Source organism: Paroedura picta, chromosome 8 (assembly GCF_049243985.1).
Source record: "Paroedura picta isolate Pp20150507F chromosome 8, Ppicta_v3.0, whole genome shotgun sequence".
Lineage (NCBI taxonomy): Eukaryota > Metazoa > Chordata > Lepidosauria > Squamata > Gekkonidae > Paroedura > Paroedura picta.
Genome location: NC_135376.1, coordinates 39,326,783 through 39,348,150, shown reverse-complemented (window position 1 = coordinate 39,348,150; position 21,368 = coordinate 39,326,783). Strand labels below are relative to the sequence as shown.

The window sequence follows — 21,368 nt, the reverse complement described above, 5'->3', positions numbered from 1 at the left end:
TAAAATTTGGGTCAACAAGTACATCTAGGGGAGCTGGAAAATGATGGCATTCATACAAGGCCTCAGAAAGACAAAAAACTCACCTGGGGATTGTGGGCTAAGCAGAGAGCCTGAGGAGATCTTGGAGGACCCTGAGGAATTGTGAGCGGAGGGGGTACCAGCAGCGGATTTCTGTGACGATGACCTGGACCAGCTAGGCGAGGCATTCACAAGGGTGTTATTGTTGGGTGCTGGAATGGGACTTAGAGATGCTGGTTCATGCTCTGTTGGGTTTGCCTGGGGGCGTCTGGATTCAGGTGTGTGCCTTCCTATGGAACTTAGCAGAGTCTTCCCATTGATCCCTATAATTCAAACATATCCATGGGAGAAATATGAAAACAGCACTTCTTAAGGAACTTTGTTCTTCTATGTACACCAGACACTTGGGACAAGAACTGTCGTTCAAGTTCCTGAGGAAGTGGATAAGTCATTTTAAAATAAACTTATCAATAATCAAAATAATAAAAGCTATCATGCATGTGCACAGTGTGAAATACACAAATGTTACCAGAACTATAAATAGAAAAATATCAGTTTATGAACAGAGTACAACTGGAAAAAAACAGTTTATGAACAGAGTACAACTGGAAAAAAACAAACACTATTGTTATTTTCCTGAGTATTTAGTGATTGACATGATTTTCTTTGTTGCTCTGCTGCTGCTATCGTTTATTTGGATTGTGCATGCCGGATTGATTGTCCAATTGTTGTATAAGCTACCATGAAGGTCTTACCTTTAAGGCAAATAGGCAGGAAAGACAAGCAGAGTGGCCCATGTTTGTTATAAAGATTACAGTATGGGAGAAGAATAGCATTGACAGGTGCCTGTTGGCCAATTGTGTGGGGGAGCAGGGGGTATAAGTGTCGAGAGGTTGGGAAACTCCTGTAGATTTGGGTTGGAGCTTGGGGATCACAGGAAGTTCACTGAGGTACAATGCCAGAGTGTCCATCCTCCAAAGCATCCCTTTTCTCCAGTATCTCTGTAGCGTCTGTAGATCAACTGCAATTCCAGGACATCCTGGCCAAATCCTGAGGCTGGCATCCCTAGCTCAGAAGAACACACTGCCTTGAGCTCTGTGAAGAAAACAGTGGGGTGTTTATTGTTACTTTGGTTCTTCAAGACCCAAGTAACAAGCTCTGCTTGTTCCCTTTGCAATAACTACAGTGGCTGGTTAAAGGATATTTGCTTTTACCATTTTTAAAATCTATCTGGATGGCAGGTGATCCCCTGTTTGTGATATCAGAAATGCAGAACTGAAAGAAAGACATTCCTCGGTGCTGACTTTCCTGGCAGGGCATAACAGTTACAAATGCCAGGCCAGATTTAAAACACTTCGGTACTCAAGTGCTGTTTGCTTGACATGTTTATTTAGCCACAGCATTATGCAGGATTCCAGACAGAGGGAATCCCTGGTAAAAAGGAGCATAAGCAAAGCAGTGATGGAAGTAAAACTGGATGCAGCTGTACTTATGTCTGTTTTAAAAGTGGAGCATGATTTCATATACACTCATGGAAACACGCATCACTGATACCTGTGACAGGGGCGCAAGCAACTTCAGTCTGGATGGAGATGCCTGTATCGATAGTCTTGCCTTCTGAATAAAAGAAAGGGGGGGGGATCACACATTTTAGTTTGTTTAATGTTCATTGCAATAAAAGTTTATTGCAACTTTAATTGCAAGCCATTGCAATAAACAGCTGTCATACTATTTCATCCAATGTCTTTTTGTTGGAAAAGCAGGAAAGGACAGAAAATACTTGGTTAGAGTACAAAAGAGTTGCATGGGCACTTCCTGCCTCACCTGCAGTGTAGAATATAAACAGGATATTAGGACCTGACCAAGGTTGTAGTTAGCTCTGCAAGCCTGGAGACTGCAGAAGAATCGGAAGTAGCGGGGAGCTGCAGATAGTATGAAGGCAGAGGCTGCCATCTGGCCAGTACAGCTATGTTTACCAAGCAAGAGAAGAAGTCCAGGCTCCCAGTGTTTATACCAGGCCTGGCCAACCTAGAGACTTCATATTGGCAGCCAAAGTTAGTCATCAGTGTTGCATTCCTGTTTTTGTTAGCGCTAGAGTCTGAGGCTCAAGGAACCGTTTTATCTTCCCATCTAATTGTGAGGCAGGTTAGGCTGAGCAGGTGGGCTTGAGTCAAGGTCACCCAACCAGCTTCTATGGCCTGAGTGGGGACTTGAGCCTGGGTTTCCCAGATCCTTATGTGGCACTGCTGGAGGAAGATTCATGCTACTCACCAAGGGTATTGAGCTGGGGAATGCTAGAACTTTGCTGCTGACTCTCTGGGGAATTCTGGCAGATTTTTCGCTTGAAGGACGTGAAGAGATGCTGGCATAGCTCCTCTGGAATGTCCACTTCCAAGTATGTTCTCATGAAGAGCTGGAACCCCTCATAGTCAATAGGCTAGAGGAGGAGGAAGGGGATAAAGCTAAGAATCCCATTAGAAACCCCAACACCATAGTCAGTCTCTCTCCGTCCCCCAATTTCTTTTATAAAGGCTACTGGCCATATTGAGTTGCATAGAAACAAAACTCTTCCTCTGCAAGGACTGGAAACAGTCACAAGACTGGCAACTACAATGCAAATCTGAGATGATGATTGGCAGCTTTTGAACAGGTGCAATTGCATAGGTCACAGAAACATTGGCTCAGAGGACTTCAGTACCAAGGACAAAGACTATGAACTTCAGGTCCCTGAGATTAGAAAACTCAAGAGGTAGGGTTGCCAACCTCCAGCTGGGGCTTTGAGTGGGCTGCAGCTCTGGGCTGGGAAATTCCTGAAGATTTGGGGGTTGAGCCTGGGGAGGGCAGGGTCTGGGAATGGAGGGACCTCAACAGGGTATAATTACCATAGATTCTGCCCTCCAAAGTGGCCATTTTTTCCCCTAGAGGAACCTAATCTGTGTAACCTGGAGATCATTTGTAATTCCAGGAGACCTACTGGCCCCACCTGGAGACTGGCAACCTGATGATCTCCTAGTCTCCAGACTACATAGATCAGTTTCCTTGGAGGAAATGGCTGTTTTGGAGAGGAGACTCTATAGCTGCCTTTTCCATCCTTTTGACTATGGAGGAGCCCCTGAAATGTTTTTCAGGTTTTGAGGAACCCCAGAAGTGGTGACATGCTCCTTCAGAGAAGTGAGTGCAGAGGTAAGATGCAGGAACCAGACAATCAATCAGATCATTCATCGTTTCCATTGTGTCGAAAGGCACTAATCCTGTAGAGCAACAAGGGAAATGAGTTCCAGTGATGCCTAATGAGGTCAGCAGCCTCGGGGAGCTCTTGTGTAACCCCCTGCTCTGTAGCATTATACCCCTCAGAGAGGGCAGCCCTATCAGGGGAGCACTTCTATAAGGGACGGGATTGCAGTCTATTGCAAGGTTTATTGCATGCATCACCTTCCCTTTTCTACAGTGTCTTCTACTTGTGTAACCCACTTTCTATACTATGGATTGTCATGCCTTAGAAGCTGTTGCTGCATTGGACAGTTTTTCAGTTGCATTGTTTTTCAAGTCTGTAATCCTAATCCTATTGCATTGTCTATTGTCTTTGCAGTTTGTTTGGATTGATTTTTACTTGTTGTAATCAGCTTGATATTCAAGAACAAAAAACAAACAATACAGGGAAGCTTGTAGAAAAATTCAGAAAGGATAATATCAGATCATATAGAACCTCAGATTCATACAATCATACAAATTGAAAAAGTATACTTACAATTTTTAATAACAATATACAAAGACTACAAAACTATTCTCAAATACAGTATACTCTATAAATTATCAAAGGATCAAATGAGGTTATGAAAAGTCAGAAAAAATTATACATGATATCTCCTACACACAATATCTCAAAAAGTCGCAAGAGTACAATGTTACATAATGTCTCCTCTGCAGAAGCTGACGCGAAATAGGCTGAGCTTCTGGGTCCGGTTGGGAGTTATATACATACATTGAGATTGATTGTGAGGAGATATTATGTAACAGGTGAAAATATCCATGACAGGGCAAAACCTCCATGGGGAATCAGCCTCAGTGTTTATCAGTGGCCAATGAAAACAACTATTCATACACATGCAAATGAACAATGACTATAATAAATATAACAACCCAAGATTTGGGACCAAGGTTTAACTGACATGATATTGGTCACTCTAGAGGAACCAACAGGTAGCATCAATTCCTTCCTCAGCCACGATCTCTGGAAGTATCATAGTCCTTAAGAGGGACTCAAGGGGGTGCTTCTTGGCCAATGGTATGCAACTATATTTGCCCAAGTAGTTGTAGGTGTGACAGTAGCATGATGGGTCCCCAAAATGTTATAAAGTAGGCAAAATAAATGTTGTGATAGCCACGCTTTGGGGTCTAAGTAGTGGTGTGGATTTTGCTATTGCATGAATTCATGTTTCGTGCTCACTAAAAAAATAATTAAACAAAGCGAGGAAATATGTTCATACTCCGAGATATCCAAAAGAACCCCTTTGAAAAACGAAGACAGAATAAAAAAGATGGAAATATATTCGTGCAAACACACAAACTTTCAGCAATACTCTGAAGCTCTTCTTGGTGCTTTTCACATGACTGGGCCAAACTGGAACACAGGTACCCACAAGTGTGTTGTCTGTCAAGTCCTGTGAAGTTGTAGCTGACTTATGGTGACTCCACAGAGTTATCAAGGCAAGTAATTAAGAAGGGGAAGTCTGACATTGCCTTCCTCTGCAAAGTTTTCCTTGGTGGTCTCCAAGTACTGACCCTGCTTAGCTTCCAAGATCTGATGGGATCAGGCTATACTATATCATTCCACATCCCCATATTCACAAGTTTGCAGCAGAAAGGCATTGACGTAAACACTCACACCCACAAAACACTGATAAAGGTCACATTGCAGGAGTATATACTACACATAAATACACAAGCGTATACAAGACAAAAGCAGATTCTCCAACCAAGAAAACAGGCAATGTGCTTATACACCCCAGCAGCAGTGGTACACACTAGACTACATGCACACGTGGACAGCAGCAGTAGTGCTTGAAAAGGAGATGCAGCTAAAGCTCTTGAGGAGTGCACATCACAACAAAACCCTGAATGTATAACACAGATTGCAGCAAGCTAGCCTGGTGAGTCCATATGGCTGCTGTCTAGCTGTTGGGCCAAGGAGCAGCAACAGGGCATCCAGCTCACTCCTTCTGCGTTCTGTACACTATTCTGCTTACAGTCCAGAAAATGTAGAATCCTGGATCAGTCTAGACTAGAGAATCCAGAGATTATTTGGCAGTAAAGTGAGCAGCTTACAAGTTTCACAACTTATCATGATCCCATGACTTTAAAACATGATGCTGGCAAACTAGGCATGGTCAAAGGCAGCGAAGGATCTTCCTAGATTTACTGAGTGCATTTGTGTCCTGCCCATCCTCCAAAGAGCAAAGAGCAGCAGGCATCATTCTCCTCTCACTCATCTTATCATCACAGCAGCCCAGAGTGGTAAGCAATGCTAAAGAGTGTCCTTCCTGACCCAGGGACCTTCATGACCAAGTGGCAATTTGAATCTAGGCTTTCCAGGGCTGATTCTGCACTTACTTGGTTTATTCCATTGTGGATCCTGCTGAATTCAGATCGATTTGAACTTGGGTCTTCCTCTATTCCCCCCCCCTTGAAACAGAAAGTGTTCTGCACTCAGGTTTGGAAGCTCAGATGTGGGGGAGCCAAGTGCAGCAGTTTTCTTGAACAGGGGCAGGGGGCGGGGGTGACGGTTGGAGACAGCAGAGGAAGAGGAAAAAAAACCAAGAGGCAAATCTCTGCTGAGAGAAGTTAGAGCTTCTGGAGTGCAGTCACTTTAAGGGAAGCCTTGCAACTGGGAAGACTTTGAACTGACGCCCTGGCCAATCAGGGAAGACAGCATTTGAAGTGACAGCATTTGAAGCACGAGGCAGTTATTTTGCAAAGAGCACAGATCTGCACAATTACTCATGGCAGTTTGTGAAATATTGAGGCTTATATCCACTCCAGGATATCATGGAGGAAAGGTAAGGTCACAACGAATTAATCATGTTTGTTGCAGAGGGAAAATTTAAAGCACCCCAAATCAAAATTCAAATTGAATTCAGTGTAGATGGGAGAGATTCATTTAAACTGGAACTGGGTAAAAAGCCTCATGCAGACTACACCCTCTTAGAAGTGAACTAGAAGAAACATTTTGGCATGAGACAGTTCTGAGTTCCTGTGACCTGACTCTGATAATCTCAGTCAGATGGTAGCTTCTGGGAAGTACATTTCCAAGTTAGGGTACTGATTCAACTCAGGACTGCAGGATGGAGGGACAGAGGGTTCTGGCATCTCACCCATGCCATTTTCTTGAACTGAAGTTGGCCTGGGGCACTATGTGTGTTGCTGTGAGATCCATGTGTACACATGTAGTCCCACAAAATGGCAAATAATTTCTCCATATCCATTTCAGGTCTGAGAGACAGAGGACGTAAGATGATATATAACTCCCTGCTAGAGATATAGCAGAGCTCCTGTTCTAAACCTGCACAATAGTTTGCACTCCAAAAAGAAGGATCTACAATACTGCAGGAATGTTCTTGTTGTTTTTTGCTGACTTATGGTGGTCCTGTGTGGTTTTTGAGGCAAGAAATGTTCAAAGGTGGTCTGCTATTGCCTGCCTCCACATCATGACCCTGGTATTTCTTTGGAGGTTTCCCATCCAAATCCTAACCAGGGTTGACTCAAGCTTCCAAGATCTGATTACTTGAGATGAGACTAGCATGGGCTATCAAGGGCTGAATCTGCATGGAGCTTTTATTCCAATCCCAGGTTGATTCAATCCCTGCCATCTACAGTGAATGCAATTTCCATTTTGATTTTTGGTGATTTAAATTTTCCATCTGCAACAAGCATGATTGATCTGGGGTTACCCTACCTTTCCCCCACAATATCCTGGAGTGGATATAATCCTCAATATTTGAAAAATTGGCATAAATATGTGTGTAGCTGTCTGCTTTCCCTGAAATAACTTGTTGCCGAGTCTCCAACGCCATAGAAAACCCCTGATTGGCCAGGGTGTCAGTTCAAAGGCTTTCTCATTCTCAGGTTGCAAGGCTTCCCTTAAAGGGGAAGCCCTAACTTCTCTCGGCAGAGATTTGCCTCTTGGATTTATTCCTCCTCTTCTGCTGTCTACAATCCTCTCCCGCCCCCTTCAGGAAAAGAAAGAGGCTCCTGCTGCGCTTGGTTTCTCTCCTCCCCTGAGCTTCCCTAACCACGTGCAGAACACTTTTCTGTTTCAATGGGGGGAGGGGGGATAGAGGAAGACCTGAGTTCAAAGTGATCTGAATTCAGCAGGATCCACAACGGAATAAACAAAGTAAGTGCAGAATCAGCCTAGATCAGGAATAGTCTACTCTCAGTGATCATAACACCAGTTAGCTGGCGTTGTATTCATTATGCAACCCCCTCCAAAGTAGGCTGGGCTCTTTGCCTGAAAAAATCTGAGAAAATAAATTGGCAAAAACAAAAGAATACAGATGAAAAATTTGAATTTTACATTTGCAGCCAAAGTATATTACAGAAGATTTAAGACACATGTTATGCACACAATTTATATCAAATTCTGTGTGGTAAACTGACTTCTACATTGTTTATTGGTGTGCAAACAGTGATGTCAATTTGTATCAGCGGCAAAACCTCTCTGCTGATTTACCCTCTGAGCACATGGATTCCCTGGAGCTTTGCTGGTCTTTTGTAGAGTGTTGTCTAAAACTGTGTGCCTTAGCCAGAAGTCTACTTGAGTATAGAGGACTGTCAATTTACATAGAAGCAAACATGTAAACACAACATGTGATAACTGGAGAACAGAAAACAAGTCTTACTTGGTTCAGAGTGTCTTGTTTCTGAGGAAAAGGAAAGCAGGGGGGGAAAGAAAGTATAGTTCAGTGAACAAAAAGTTTGCAGCAGAAAGAACAGGAGTAGCCGTTCTGCTGGACAGAGCTGACTAAAACACCTGAGGTACAAAATGGTACAGTCCTTCCCATGACTGTGCAACCTCAGAAGGCATATGAGTAATCATTATTGTAAACACACACCAGAAGCACTCTGAAAATAGAAACACTTAAATCACAAAGACAAATAATTTCTAGATGTCCTTCTCCCTTGTATATGTTTAGTCAACAGTCAGAGAACAGAGGTTGTATAAAGACAAAATCTGCCTACCTGTCTGTCTGCCTATTTGTTTACATGCTGCCATTCTTCCAGTAAATTCATGGCAATATATGGAATTATTTCTGTACACAGTAGAATTCTGTAAATAATGTTAACTATATTTTAAGGGAGGGATTGTGGCTCAGCGATAGAACATATACTTAGTGATAGCACATGTGGTATGCAGTTAGTAATGTGGTCTGGTTCCTTGTAAGTTCTATTTACAATATTTTTATCTCTGGCACACAAGACCTCCTGGGGAAGAATTGGGAAGGAGCTGATTTGCATAATTCATTGGTTTTTGCAATGCCTAGGCACTGGTACCACAATGGCAGTAGCAGTATGGGTCCAGTTGCTTGAATGTTACACAACACAACTTAAGGTAGAACCCTGGGGTGCCAATTGGATAGTGAAGGGTTAAACCTCCAACCAGACCTGGGGTGTCAGTGCCAATGGAGCTGGTATGGGAAGCCTTTGAAGGGTGGCATTACCCTCAATCTGCCCCCCCCCCTTGGTTAGGGGGACAGAAATGACACACCTCCTTTGAGCATCATGAAGCCTTGGCAAGGAACAGCCTGAACAGTACGAGATAGCTCTTGGCTTGAAGGCAGGGTGGCCTTGCCTGTAAATTCAGGGATGTGCAAACAAGAGGAGGCCTAGCGTTTCTGCCTCCTGCCAACGTCATGCACTGTTGGGAATGGAGTTTTCACCTGTGGGCTTTGTAGATCCCCTTTGATTAATGTAAACAAAATTAAGTTGGACCTTTTTATTATCCAACAGAAGGTGATGGCTGTCTTTATTCCAGGGCCTAGTCTGCACACAATAGATAATACACTTTCAATGTACTTTGGCAGTTGGCTTTTCCTGTGCAGAACAGGAAAATCAACTTCTAAAGTGCATTGAAAGTGCATTATCTATTGTGTGCAGACTAGGCCCAGATCTACATGCAAAGCCATTTGAGGCTGCACATTATCTTTGCCTGAAAGACTTATCCTTAACAGCCTGGGCAAGTACACTACAAAGGCCATTTTGGCGAAAGGCCATTTTGTACATAACAATTTCCTGGTAGAACAATATAAATTCCATCTAAGAGATCAGACGGAAAGAGAAAGTGTCAGAATTCCTTTCAGGTTTGAAGAAAAAAAGGAAGTACACCAGTGCCTGCTAGACGACCCCATTGCATGAATCATTCTCCCCGCCCCCTCCAGTGAACCTACAGGCAACTGTGGCAGCTCCTTTTCGTAGAAATCTAACTCCAATTCAGGCAAACTGTTATCTAAAGGGTATCCATGACCCACCTGCCAAAAATGATGGGATATCCCTTCAAAGTAACAATTCCTGAAAGAAGGGGGTTGCGGTCATATAATTTTAGCAGTGGTTTACTGGCTCCCCAATACATTACTATTGCAAGGAAAAAGTAGTGGGAAGGGTATTAAACTAATGCAAACTAAGTCATACAAAAGAATGGTGCGGAAATGATTCCCTCCTGTCCTCCATTATGGTCAACTCCCTCCACATCCTCTGCTGGAAAGCAAATCTGCTTCAAAGAGATTTTAAAGGCAATTAGTCATTAAGCCCAATGGCAAATGCCGTAATTTTACGGAGGGGGTAGTAATGAATTATACCTACATCAGTTACTTTGTGCAGTACAAATAATCAGAATAACAGCTCCTGCCAGGGGATGGAAACTGCGGCAAACACTCTTGGTAGAAAACAACACAGCCCACTTCCAGCCACCCACAACACAGCTTTTGTCCTGTTCCCTCCTAAGTGCCTAACAAGTACTCTTCTTAATGCAGAGGGAGCACATTTAGGATTTCTGTGGCTTTCTTTGTTGGCTTGTCCTCAGAAATACCTCATGTGTCAAGACTTTCCTCACAGATTCTTTATAACCCACTTCTTATTTAATTTCGTTTGATATTCTGGAGGCTTTTGTGCTCTTGAATAACTCTGCAGTTCTCTCCTTTCACCTGGGAACAGCCCATTGTTACAGTGCTTACTAAATCTCCTTTTAAAAAATAATAGTGATCATCTGTCCCATTTTCTCAGGGGTCATTGCCCTTCAGAAAAGGTTTTCCCACCCCCACCTCTGGCAGAGGCATTAAAGAGCAGGATCCTCTTGTGCTATTTTTCTCCATCCCACTCCAACCTTAAAAATATGGAACTCCCCTCCCTGCTGCCAATGTAAAACATAACACTTTCACAAGTTGCATATAATAAAGAACAAACATGATTTCTGTTCCAACTCTGGCACCTCAAGAGCAAAAATGCAAAAGCATCAGAAAAAGAACCAATGAAAATGAGTAAAACAATCTCAACACACACAATGTTTCGAAATTAGAGACGTTTATTTCCAGTTAAAATCATAGCAGTCGTGCTTGTATGTGCAATTATCATCAGGGGATAAAGGTAAAGGTAAAGGTATCCCCTGTGCAAGCACCGAGTCATGTCTGACCCTTGGGGTGACGCCCTCTAGCGTTTTCATGGCAGACTCAATACAGGGTGGTTTGCCAGTGCCTTCCCCAGTCATTACCGTTTACCCCCCAGCAAGCTGAGTACTCATTTTACCGACCTCGGAAGGATGGAAGGCTGAGTCAACCTTGAGCCGGCTGTTGGGATTGAACTCCCAGCCTTATGGGCAAAGCTTTCAGACGGCTGCCTTACCACTCTGTGCCACAAGAGGCTCTTCATCAGGGGATACTTGTTCATAAATAGTGGTAGTGATATCAGCATTTCTTACAATTAGATGTTCAGGAGGGGTTTCTAGAACTAATATCCAGACTGAATTTACATTTGGGACTATTTATTTTTCCTTGTAAACACACAGGCGCAAACATATACTAAGAGATTTCCAACTGGCCTGCACTGGTTTAATTTTATTTCTACTTGGACAGATAGCTGGCCCAGGCTGAAGACTTGAAGACAATAGCATGATTTAACAAAATATCAATGTATGGCAAAGGTAGGTATTTTCTAGGGAAAGAACTTCATTCAAATGGGATTTTCTTCTCACGAAATGTGCATAGTCCTGCATATCTGCAAGGATATTCTCCATTGAAATGAATGGCACACCACTATGTTTTCATGCAAACATCTTTTTAATGAATTAATTATGTTTAATATGTTTGGCCTGAACATATAGCCTGAAAAAAAATTCTGTAAAATCTGAAATCTTACACACTGCATTGTGAACATCAGCTGGTCTTAATAAATGTTTATATTTGACTGAGCAGCACATGTTAGTTTATATATATTGGTTTATATATGTTGGTTCGTTGCATGTTGGTTTATATATATTCAGGAATATATTCACCTCAAGTTCCCTTACCTGTTCTGGGTTATATTTTGATAGGACTCCATCCCCATGGAATTCTTCTAAAACATCTTTTAATTTCTTGGTGGAATCTAGATGGAGAAAATCCATAACAATAAAAATTACTATACAGTCATCTATTTACTGAGAAGATCCCTGCAGTTTGTCAAGCTTAAGAATGATTATAAACAGTCATTGGAGCGCATTTTGCAAAGTTGTAAAAGCCATGGCTCAGCCCTCTTTATTTGCAAGGATATCAAGCCTGCTTTCTCTTAAAAGCTTTTTAATGAGCTCACAAATGTGTGAGCTACTTAAACTCTGTATTTACAATACCTTGGATGCTTTCTTTGAAGCAGAAGATTTATTAAACTTACAACGACAAATATTTGACCTCAGTAACGTGCTAGGAACAGAGAGCAGCTGGCTCTTCTAAAATTCCTTGGCACTAGAAGGCCGGGCAGGCACAGGGTGCTTGCAAAAATGTACGTATTTCCTCCACAGAAAGCACTTCCAGGTATGAAAGAGGATTCAAACCATACATAAATCAGCACATGACAATCAGATGTCTCTATTTCGTCGCTTGTGCATGTGCTTCTAACAGCTATGGCACAAACTGCTTTTCCTGATTGACATATGCAGTGATCAACAATCTGATGGCCAGCTTCTCCCCACACGAAAGCACTTTAGCAGGGATCCATCATACTTGAAAAGTTCTTCAGAAGAACATGTGAGTCAAAATGTTTATATGTGTGGGGAATATTTCATAAGACATTTCTCCCCTCCCCTCTCAAGTAGTGTCTCTTTCTTCAGATGGACAAGGTTTTTTTTTTTTGGGGGGGGGGGTTCATGGCTGCAGAGAAAAGGCAACCCCCGGCATACCGTTGGAGTCCATCAGTTGGCCCTGCAACCAGGCATTTCCAAGGGAACAGCATTTCTTTGCCTTGAGGGGTGTCACATTATTTTGAGATAGAAGGAAGACAACTCTAAATCAAAAGTGGGTTCCACAATGTATAGGATCTCACAAGGAAGGTTTTGGCTCCCCCAAACCCCCTTTTCAAGTGCCAGAATGTTTGCATGCTTCTCCCCACAGCTATTTCAGCATTCGAAAAGATATGTGTGAGGGGGGAACAAGAGTGCTGTGTTGTGGGCCCAATCACAATGAGGCCATCACGGAGTTCTTAAATGACTTTTAAAAATGGCAACAGTGTCCTCAGAGCTGCAATGAGGATGCCTTCATCTCTGGTTTGGCTACTCTGGTTTGGCTACTAAGAGGCTTTGGGGCTAGCATCAATGGGGTCTGTGTGAATTCTCAGGAGTCATTGGACAAGTGTGGGCCATATACATGATACAAGTGAATACTGGGTCAAGTGACCTAAAGCAGTTCTAGGATGACTCCTTTTAACGCAATATAGCACCATTCCTGGAGGCACTGACATAGGGACCCTGTACATAAGGTAATGCACGGCACCATTCCTGAAGGTGATTTCCTCACAATTATCTCTCACTATTGCTATTGAAACTGCAAGGAAAGTTAGGGAGCAAACTGAAAAATCACCAAAAGGGTGAGAAAGAAAGAAAGAAAGAAAGAAAGAAAGAAAGAAAGAAAGAAAGAAAGAAAGAAAGGAAGGAAGGAAGGAAGGAAGGAAGGAAGGAAGGAAGGAAGGAAGGAAGGAAGGAAGGAAGGAAGGAAGGAAGGAAGAACACACTTCCTAGTCTACAGAGCCCAGGGACATAAATCAAATGCTCAATGCCTCCCCTTGTCCTCTCTAGCAATAATTACAGCCTGGGTCTGCCATTGGGGTAGCAGCATTTTCATTGCAGCTATTTCTGTCATGGATCATGGAGAACTTGAAAGCTTCATAGAACTTGGCTTACTCTCTATGCTTGCTGCAGAAAAAGGAGAGTTAATTTTACTTGATGGAATAATATATTTAATTAATTCCGTAACTAAAAATATTTGAGAAGAGTTCTTTAAAAAATGCATTGTTGGATGCCAGTTTCTTTTTTAAATCCTTCTTCCTGGGGCTTCCAAACCCCAGGAGATGAAATGTCCCTAGTGAGACTACACTTTCCAGTTGCCCCGGATTATGAGGTCAGCCCCAAAGGATCAAAATAGACTAAAATGTAACAAGAAAATGCTTAAAAATTGGAATCTGTTTGCAGAGATCTAAAGATTCTTCTGAAAATAAACAAGGCAACAGCTCAAAGGCTAAAGACCTGGTCTTGTTTCAGTGGTAATGTGTGTTGTGGTGTTTGGGCAAAAGTTGCTGAAATTTTAAATGCATAGTGATCAGCAAGAAGAAATTGTTCTGGACATTTCTACGGTGGCATTTAATGCAATCCCACATGAAATCTGTCTAGCATAAGCAGAGGAGGCGGATGCATGCGGACAGATTGAAGGGATGTCTCTTGAATTTCACATCCTCTAAATGGAAATTTGAATAGTCTTTACAAACACTCCTCCTTCCCTCACAAAGCACATCGCCAACAAAGATCTGGAGGGGGTGGGCTGCTTCCAGCTGGTATGGCACTTCCTCTTTCCCCCTTCAACTGCTCCTGTCTGATCACATTCTTTTAGGCAGGCACAGGGTTCACCTGCTCCCTCACCCCAACTAATGGCAGCCCAGATTCACTTTTGCTTACCCGTCTAACAGAACAGCAGAGGATCTGAGACTGCATTGAGTTAATGACTCTCATGAATGAGATCTGTATGTGATTTCTGCCGTACATTTTTCAGAAGGCTAAATGCTCAGTACCAAAATACTCTGGACATATTTTCTTAGGAGCTTCCCACATTCTAATCTGGCATTTGGTGTGGGAAAGCAATACCCAAATGGAGTAACACAGTTGAGTGGGGTACTCTGCACCGTTCCCTTCTATAGAGTACACCACCCTTTTTGATCCTGTAAATCTTCTACAACTGTCTTAACTTGTCTTGCATACAAATAGGAATCAGAGCAGAATTCATACCTATGTGGTATAATTTGCACAAATGAGAGCAGGGCGATATGTTGGGCCATTTCGCACGGCTTCAAAGTAGCACAATGGTTGCTATTTGGAAATGCTACTAATTTGCCATAACCCACGACGTCGTAGACAATCTGCAACAATCCTGAAACCAATCAGCAAAAAGCGCTTCGTTGTGGCGCTTTCAGGGGAATCCAGAAAAGTGGATTCACCCTCCGGATAGCAATACACTCCTGCAACCAATCTGCAACAGTAGCGCTAAAGACCTGTGCGTTACCATTGTTGCTGGTTCTTCAAAGTCCCTCCCCCTGGCTCTCTCCTCCAAACTTCCGGCGAAGCGATCGCCATTTTTTTTTCTCCGAGCGAGCGGGGATAAACGCACCGGCGAGCCTCTTTCTGTTTAGAGGCTTCCCTGGCTTCAGTCCTTCACCTTTAGTCACTAAGCACAAACCACTGAAAAGCCCGTTTGCTGAAATAGTCCCTTTATTTTTTACAAATAAATTCAGCCGAAAATCGGGCCCATGAGAGGGGGGGGGATTTTTTTTTTATCACTCGAGGCAGCGTGCAAACGATCATACAATCAAACGACAGCTCACATTAGGCAGCTGGATGGGTCTCTCCGTAGCAACGAATCTACCTAGATTCGTTGCTATGGGTCGTTTTTTTTTTAAAAAAAACCTTTCTTAAAGGGAAAGGGGCTGTTTGGGAGCATGCTAACGGCTGCCCATTGGCTGCTTGACGGCCAGGGGCGGGACGAGCTTGGCAATAGCGCTTCCTTTCTAGCGATTTCTGCCGAGACCGGAAGCCTGTGGGAAACGCTAAAAAACGCAACTGATTCCACTACAAAGGCAGGTATGCATAACGACGAATTCCACTATTTTAAATGGCGATTTTTCATTCCGCAAACAATTTGCAACAAAGATCCCTGTGCGAAAAGGCCCGTTGTATTGGTGGATGTCTCCCATCTTCCCCAATATAGTTAGGATTTAGAGTTATGTCCCTAAGTTTTGTTAGAGCACCTTGTAGGATTACCCAGTGTTCAGTGTTAGTTCTGTCAAAATTGATGCAAAGGGATGGGTCCTAAATACTATGTCATAAATTAGCGGTCAACCCCTATGACAAGAATGACTTGATGTTAATGTATTTCATCTATAGTATGCTGAAGAGTTGCAGATTTTCTACTGTTGCCTACATAAGGAATGCAATGCCAAATATAGGCACCAAGAGATAGGTTGTGTACTCACAGTCAGAATATTGTTGGAGCTGAGCAAACTCTGCCGGACTAAGTGTGATCCATGTGCCATCACTCATCTTTCAGGCGAGTCCTGGGGAGACAGTGTCCACCTTCAGCAAAGGTCCGTGGAGGAGCTGAACCTCTGAAGCTAGGATTTATATAGGGTCATTGCTTCAGTCCAGGGCTTCAAATGCCTACTGTTGTTGTCATCAGATATATCAAAGAACTCAAAGCCTGTTCAGCAGGAGGGCTGATGTCCCCAGTTCCTTCACAGCTGTCCTTTTAACCCCTGTGCTTAAATGTGCCATCAGAAGATACTCCAAGCGGGCGATCTTCGTGCCTTCAAACCTAGAATTAAGATGTGGAAGTTATGAACATCATATCAGTCTGTTAAGGCAATTCAGTCTTGCTGGTTTCCAGGAAGAAATTGCGAGAACTGGTTTTGAATAGCAAAATAATGTAAAAAAACATAGAATACCCTGACTTTTACTTTGAAATTGACTTTTCCCAGTTAGAATTGACAATCAGTGTCAGAGACTTAAAAGGGCTCTACTAGATTCAGAAGAAACTAGGTAGACAGACGTGAGAGAATCCCAGTCATGAGCTCAGCTGAACGGCTCAAAGGACTACTTCAAACAGAAGAGCAGTATGGGTGGTTCAGTTTTTACTGGTGGATTTCTCTGAAAGGCCAAATAGCACTCCTTCTCTATGCACACCAGGGGTAGTCAAACTGCGGCCCTCCAGATGTCCATGGACTACAATTCCCATGAGCCCCTGCCAGCAACCGCAGTAAGGCTGAGGGGCATGTCTGCTCCCTCACAAAGGTGAGGCTGGGTGAGCACAACTGCTGGCAGGAGCTCATGGGAATTGTAGTCCATGGACATCTGGAGGGCCGCAGTTTGACTACCCCTGATGCACACCATAGTCCCAATCAGAACTGGGCATCATGTCTGCAAGAACTCAGGAAAACCTGAAACTCAAGTCCCCCTACTAAACACTGGTTGACTACTGAGTGTGCCATTGTACAGTTTCAAGCAGCAGTTCACAATTGCTTAATATAAGGTTCCTTTCTAAGAAGTGGAAGGCACTTGGAGCATTCTGAAATACAGAATATCCCTGTGTGGTTCTGTAATGTGTGGTTATGCTAAAATTAAATCCGTTTCTTTAATACATGAATAATCAACATTCCTAGGAAAGCCATTTGGCCTTCAAAATCACAATTAATGTTAACACCTGGGTCAGATCAGCAGCTGTGTGCGTGGATGTGATCCCCACCAGCCTCTTTATAACTTAAACATCACATAAAAATCTAATCAGGCTTATATCTGCTAAGCCTGCCCATGGCCTTCCAGAAGTTGTTGTGCCCCAGACGTTCTAAGTACATAGGAGATGTCGTAAAATGATTTATCCATCTGTAATTTTCATCCAAATAAAAACAAGATGGTGCGATGAATTAGGACTCAAATGGTAGTTTTTGAGAAGGGACTACATATCTATCCCTGTTTCCTTGTGTACAACATAGACAATACCCTGCCCCAGCAATCATTTCTACTGTAGGGAAGTATTTAAAACACTAAAATGAATTGACTGCAGTCCTTTCACCAGCAGGTTCAAGTTCTTTGTGTCTTAATGTTGTGTGGACAGGAGAAGTGCAAGTGCTAAGGGACTGTTCAGTAGACTATATGGCAACCCACTGAACGGTTAGGTTGTTTCCCTTCAGAACATTTCAGTTCAGAATATAAGACAGAATCAGGGGCTGACTGAAGGGTAAAAATAGCTCTGAATGACCCTGGCCTCAGCCCTCCTAAGCCTGGCCCCCAGCCAATTCTGGACTCCCGGCCAATTCCGGAGGAAGGGAAATTCATCCCTCACTACACCAAGTGAGGGCTGGCTGGCAAATCCCATCCCTTGTTGTAGTAGGTTGAACCAGATGAGGGCATCCCTTTCCTTGTTGCAGAGAGGCTGTGTGTGTCCACCCCGTCCCTCACCAGTCCCTTGTCACAGTGAATCTAGGCAACAGTGGGTTGGGTGGGCACTGTGGCAAGCTGGGCCAGGAAGGCGCATCCCTCGCCACAGCAAGCTCTCCCCCCTCATGCCTCCAACTTAATGGGCACTCCTCTTGGGGCTGGGGTGACCCTGGGTGGTGGCCAGTGGGTTGGGGAGGCACTGTTATGTTTTTAAGGAGGGAAAGGTTCAGTGCTGGAGACAGTAGTAGAACACAGCAGCCAACTAACAGAACAGACCACAAGGAGACCTCAGTAACCTCCTGCTCTAGTTATGGTCACAAGACTTGAGCCTTTCCTTTCCAGAGAGCTTCTTGGAGCTATTCTTAAAGTAATAATGCCAATATATCACAGTCACTCCCTCACACCATCAACCCACTAGTACAAGTTTCCTTGTCAAAGGGAAACAGTGGTTAAGAGTGGTAGTGGTTAAGAGTGGCTAAGAGTGGTAGCCTCTAGTCTGGAGAGCAAGGTTTGATTCCTTGTTCCTCCACGTGACCTTGGCCCTGTTAGAACTGTTGTCACAGAGCAGCTCTGTTAGAACTCTTTCAGCCCCACGTATCTCATGAGGGGGTCTGTTGTGGGGAGAGAAAGCAAAGGTGATTGTAAGCCGCTTTGAGGCTCCTTCAGGTAGTGAAAAGTAGGATATAAAATAAACTCTTCTTAATGACCAATCTACCACATCTATGTGTGTGTGTGTGTGAATCCTTTCCTGCATAGTAGGAACAACAAATCTGCTACTGAAGAGCAGTATACAAACATCTGGGGTACCAGCCTCCAAGTGGGACCTGAAGATCTTCTGGAATTACAACTCATTCCAGACTATAGAGATCACTTCCACTGGAGAAAATGCCTGCTTTGGACGATGGACTTTGTGACATTATGCCCTGCTGAGGTCCCTGTCTTCCTTAAACAACATCCAAATTTCTAGGGATTTCCCAACCCACCATTGGCAGCTTTAGAAGAAGGACTGATTACTGTTTTTATCAAAATGTGGTGATTGGGAGTGGGGGAAGACTTACCATACAGAATTTGGGGCTCAAATTCCACACACTATTTAGAAAACAGGTTCCGTTAATTTCTGTGGAAGCTATTTCTGAGTAAATCTGCACAGCTATACTAAGAAACTGTAAGCATAGGCTCCAGAAGAGTGACCCTGTTTTAGAGGGAGACTGAGCTGGGCTGGGGACACAGAGAGGGATGGTTGGCAGCAGTGACATGGTGGCATTTCTGGGGAAACGTGGAAATGAGATCTTACCACCACCAAATGGGCGTCTGAAACATTTTGTCTCCTGCCACCTCTGAGAGGCAGAAATGGAATTTTCTTGCTAGGGCTGGCAACCCTATTATATATTTACTGTATGACCACAAACACACAGAGAATCTTGTGGCATATCTCAACACATTTGGTCTCAGACCACCTTATGGTGCAACACAGAAGGGCATTTCAGAAGGAGCTCTGGGATGTAAAACAAGCCTACTACGTCGCAGCCCTGCTACATCACCTGTCAGGTATTGGACAGAAGAGGGTCACAGAGGTAATGAAATCCTTTGAGCTAGCTCTCTGTGTCCTGCTGATCTGTTATGTATCTGGGATAACAATCCCTGAACTCACTTTAACCCTGAGTGATTTGTTTACACATTCAAAGGGTGAATCAGAAGAGGAGCTGGAGGAAAGATCTCCTGTTTTCACTCACCTTCCTTCACCTTTAGCAAAGTCATTCTGGGCCTCAGGGCCGATGTCAGCATACCCTACGGGTCCCAGGGATCCCCTGGCCACCGGCCACCGGCCACCACAGGGTGGTGGTGGGATAGGGTTGCCAGCTCCAGACTGGAAAACTTCTGGATATTTGGAGGTAGAGCTGGGGGAGGACATGGGCCTCAGTAGGGTACAATGCCACAGAGTCCACCCTCTGAAGCATCCATTTTCTCTAGGGAAAATGATCTCTGAAGTCTGGAAATGAGCTGCGATGCTGGGGGATCCCCAGTTTCTACCTCGAGGTTGGCATCTGCTAGTGCCCAGGACTTCTGGCAGGGAGACAGTAGAGAAGATGATGTCTCCCACCTGAAGGGAAGGGGGGAGCCACTCACTGCTCAGGAAAGTGGGAAGCAAGTGACAAGAGCAGGGGTAGTCAAACTGCAGCCCTCCAGATGTCCATGGTCTACAATTCCCAGGAGCCCCTGCCAGCAAATGCTGGCAGGGGCTCCTGGGAATTGTAGTCCATGGACATCTGGAGGGTCGCAGTTTGACTACCCCTGGACAAGAGAGATCTGTGAGTCTCCCTCCACCATGAGACAAATGCCTTTAACTGGGTGGACTGAAGTTAGATAAGTGGCATTTGAGGGACTTGTTAGCCCCTCCCACCTGTCTTCCAAGTCCAATCCAGATCTGTCACAAACCTGCACATTCACCCAGTGACTGCTATTATTCCTGAATGACACAAGAGCTGTGTTCATGTGTCCCTGGATCTTACATTCAGTTTCACTAACAGACCAGTAAAACAAAGGCATTACGGCACATGTTATCCCACGCAAGGAAAAATCAATTTGCCATGAGGTCCCCAACCTCCAGGTGGGGCCTGGAGATCTCCTGGAATTACAACGGCTCTCCAAACAAAACAACAATGTTTTGCTGTTTGATTTCTTCTTAATTTTTCCTCATCCCAATCCTCAGTTTTCCCTTGTCTCTTGGTAGTAGTGTTCCTATATCAGCCCCTGACAAAACCACTAAATTTGTCATCATTTTAAAAGCTATGTTAATTTACAGCAGGGGTAGTCAAACTGCGGCCCTCCAGATGTCCATGGACTACAATTCCCATGAGCCCCCTGCCAGTGTTTGCTGGCAGGGGCTCATGGGAATTGTAGTCCTTGGACATCTGGAGGGCTGCAGTTTGATTACCCCTGCAGCAATTTTGGAAGCAGCAGCATTCCCCTGCTCCAATATCAACCACCAATTGCTTTGTGGCGGTTGCTCCCCCCCTCCCCCCCTCCCCCCAAATTTCTGCAGGAGATGGTTGGAGGTAAAGGTAACTGGGGCGGGGGAAGCACCAGTAGCTTGAACCACGCAGGTCCATGCAACTTTTAAAGAGTCAGGAGACAATGGGAACATACCGACCCAGAGACATCGCTGTGAGATGATGGGCTGGGTTTCTGGACACTGTGGGGGGGGGGCGTGGGGGTTGGAATGTAATGTAGGAGACCCAGGTTAATGAAATTCATTTGCTGACTGTGGGTGAGTCATTCTCCCTTAGCCTAAGAACGCTGCTAACAAGACAGCAAAAATGTCCTGTCGTTTTCCTACAGGTTTAATGAGCGGGAATAGGCAGACAAAGCTGCTCATGGCATGAAGTTATCTAGCAGCACTTTGACTGAAGAGAAACCTGACATTGAAGAGGGAGCTAGAGGGACCAGTTCAAATGCTTGCCTAGCCTACTCCAGGGGTGGGTGGCTGGGTGGGGGAAAACCAGAGGACTGGGAAAGCCTGGATGGCACCCTGAGCTCCTTGCAGGAAGGGTGGGAGGAAAATGTACTAAATAAATGTGAGCTCTTGGGAGCTCAAAGCCATTTAAAGTGTCCCCCTCTAAGTGGTACAAGCAACCAGAATTTG

The 21,368-nt window shown here is 44.1% G+C and overlaps 1 protein-coding gene across 5 annotated transcripts in view; it reads right to left on the bottom strand.

Moving 5' to 3' along the window:
• DGKG (diacylglycerol kinase gamma) overlaps positions 1–21,368 on the bottom strand; it is a 177,953-nt gene that overhangs the window by 78,597 nt on the left and 77,988 nt on the right. For 4 of the 5 annotated variants that reach the window (XM_077349160.1, XM_077349161.1, XM_077349162.1 and 1 more), the window contains 6 exons: positions 15,769–16,106; positions 11,573–11,649; positions 7,917–7,937; positions 2,290–2,455; positions 1,573–1,635; positions 84–341 (listed from right to left, as the gene is read on the bottom strand). In XM_077349160.1, the coding sequence (XP_077205275.1) occupies positions 84–341; positions 1,573–1,635; positions 2,290–2,455; positions 7,917–7,937; positions 11,573–11,649; positions 15,769–15,835 (652 nt within the window). In that variant the 5' untranslated portion in view covers positions 15,836–16,106. The remainder of the gene's footprint in view (positions 1–83; positions 342–1,572; positions 1,636–2,289; positions 2,456–7,916; positions 7,938–11,572; positions 11,650–15,768; positions 16,107–21,368) is intronic. The other variant, XM_077349164.1, reaches the window with a different exon arrangement.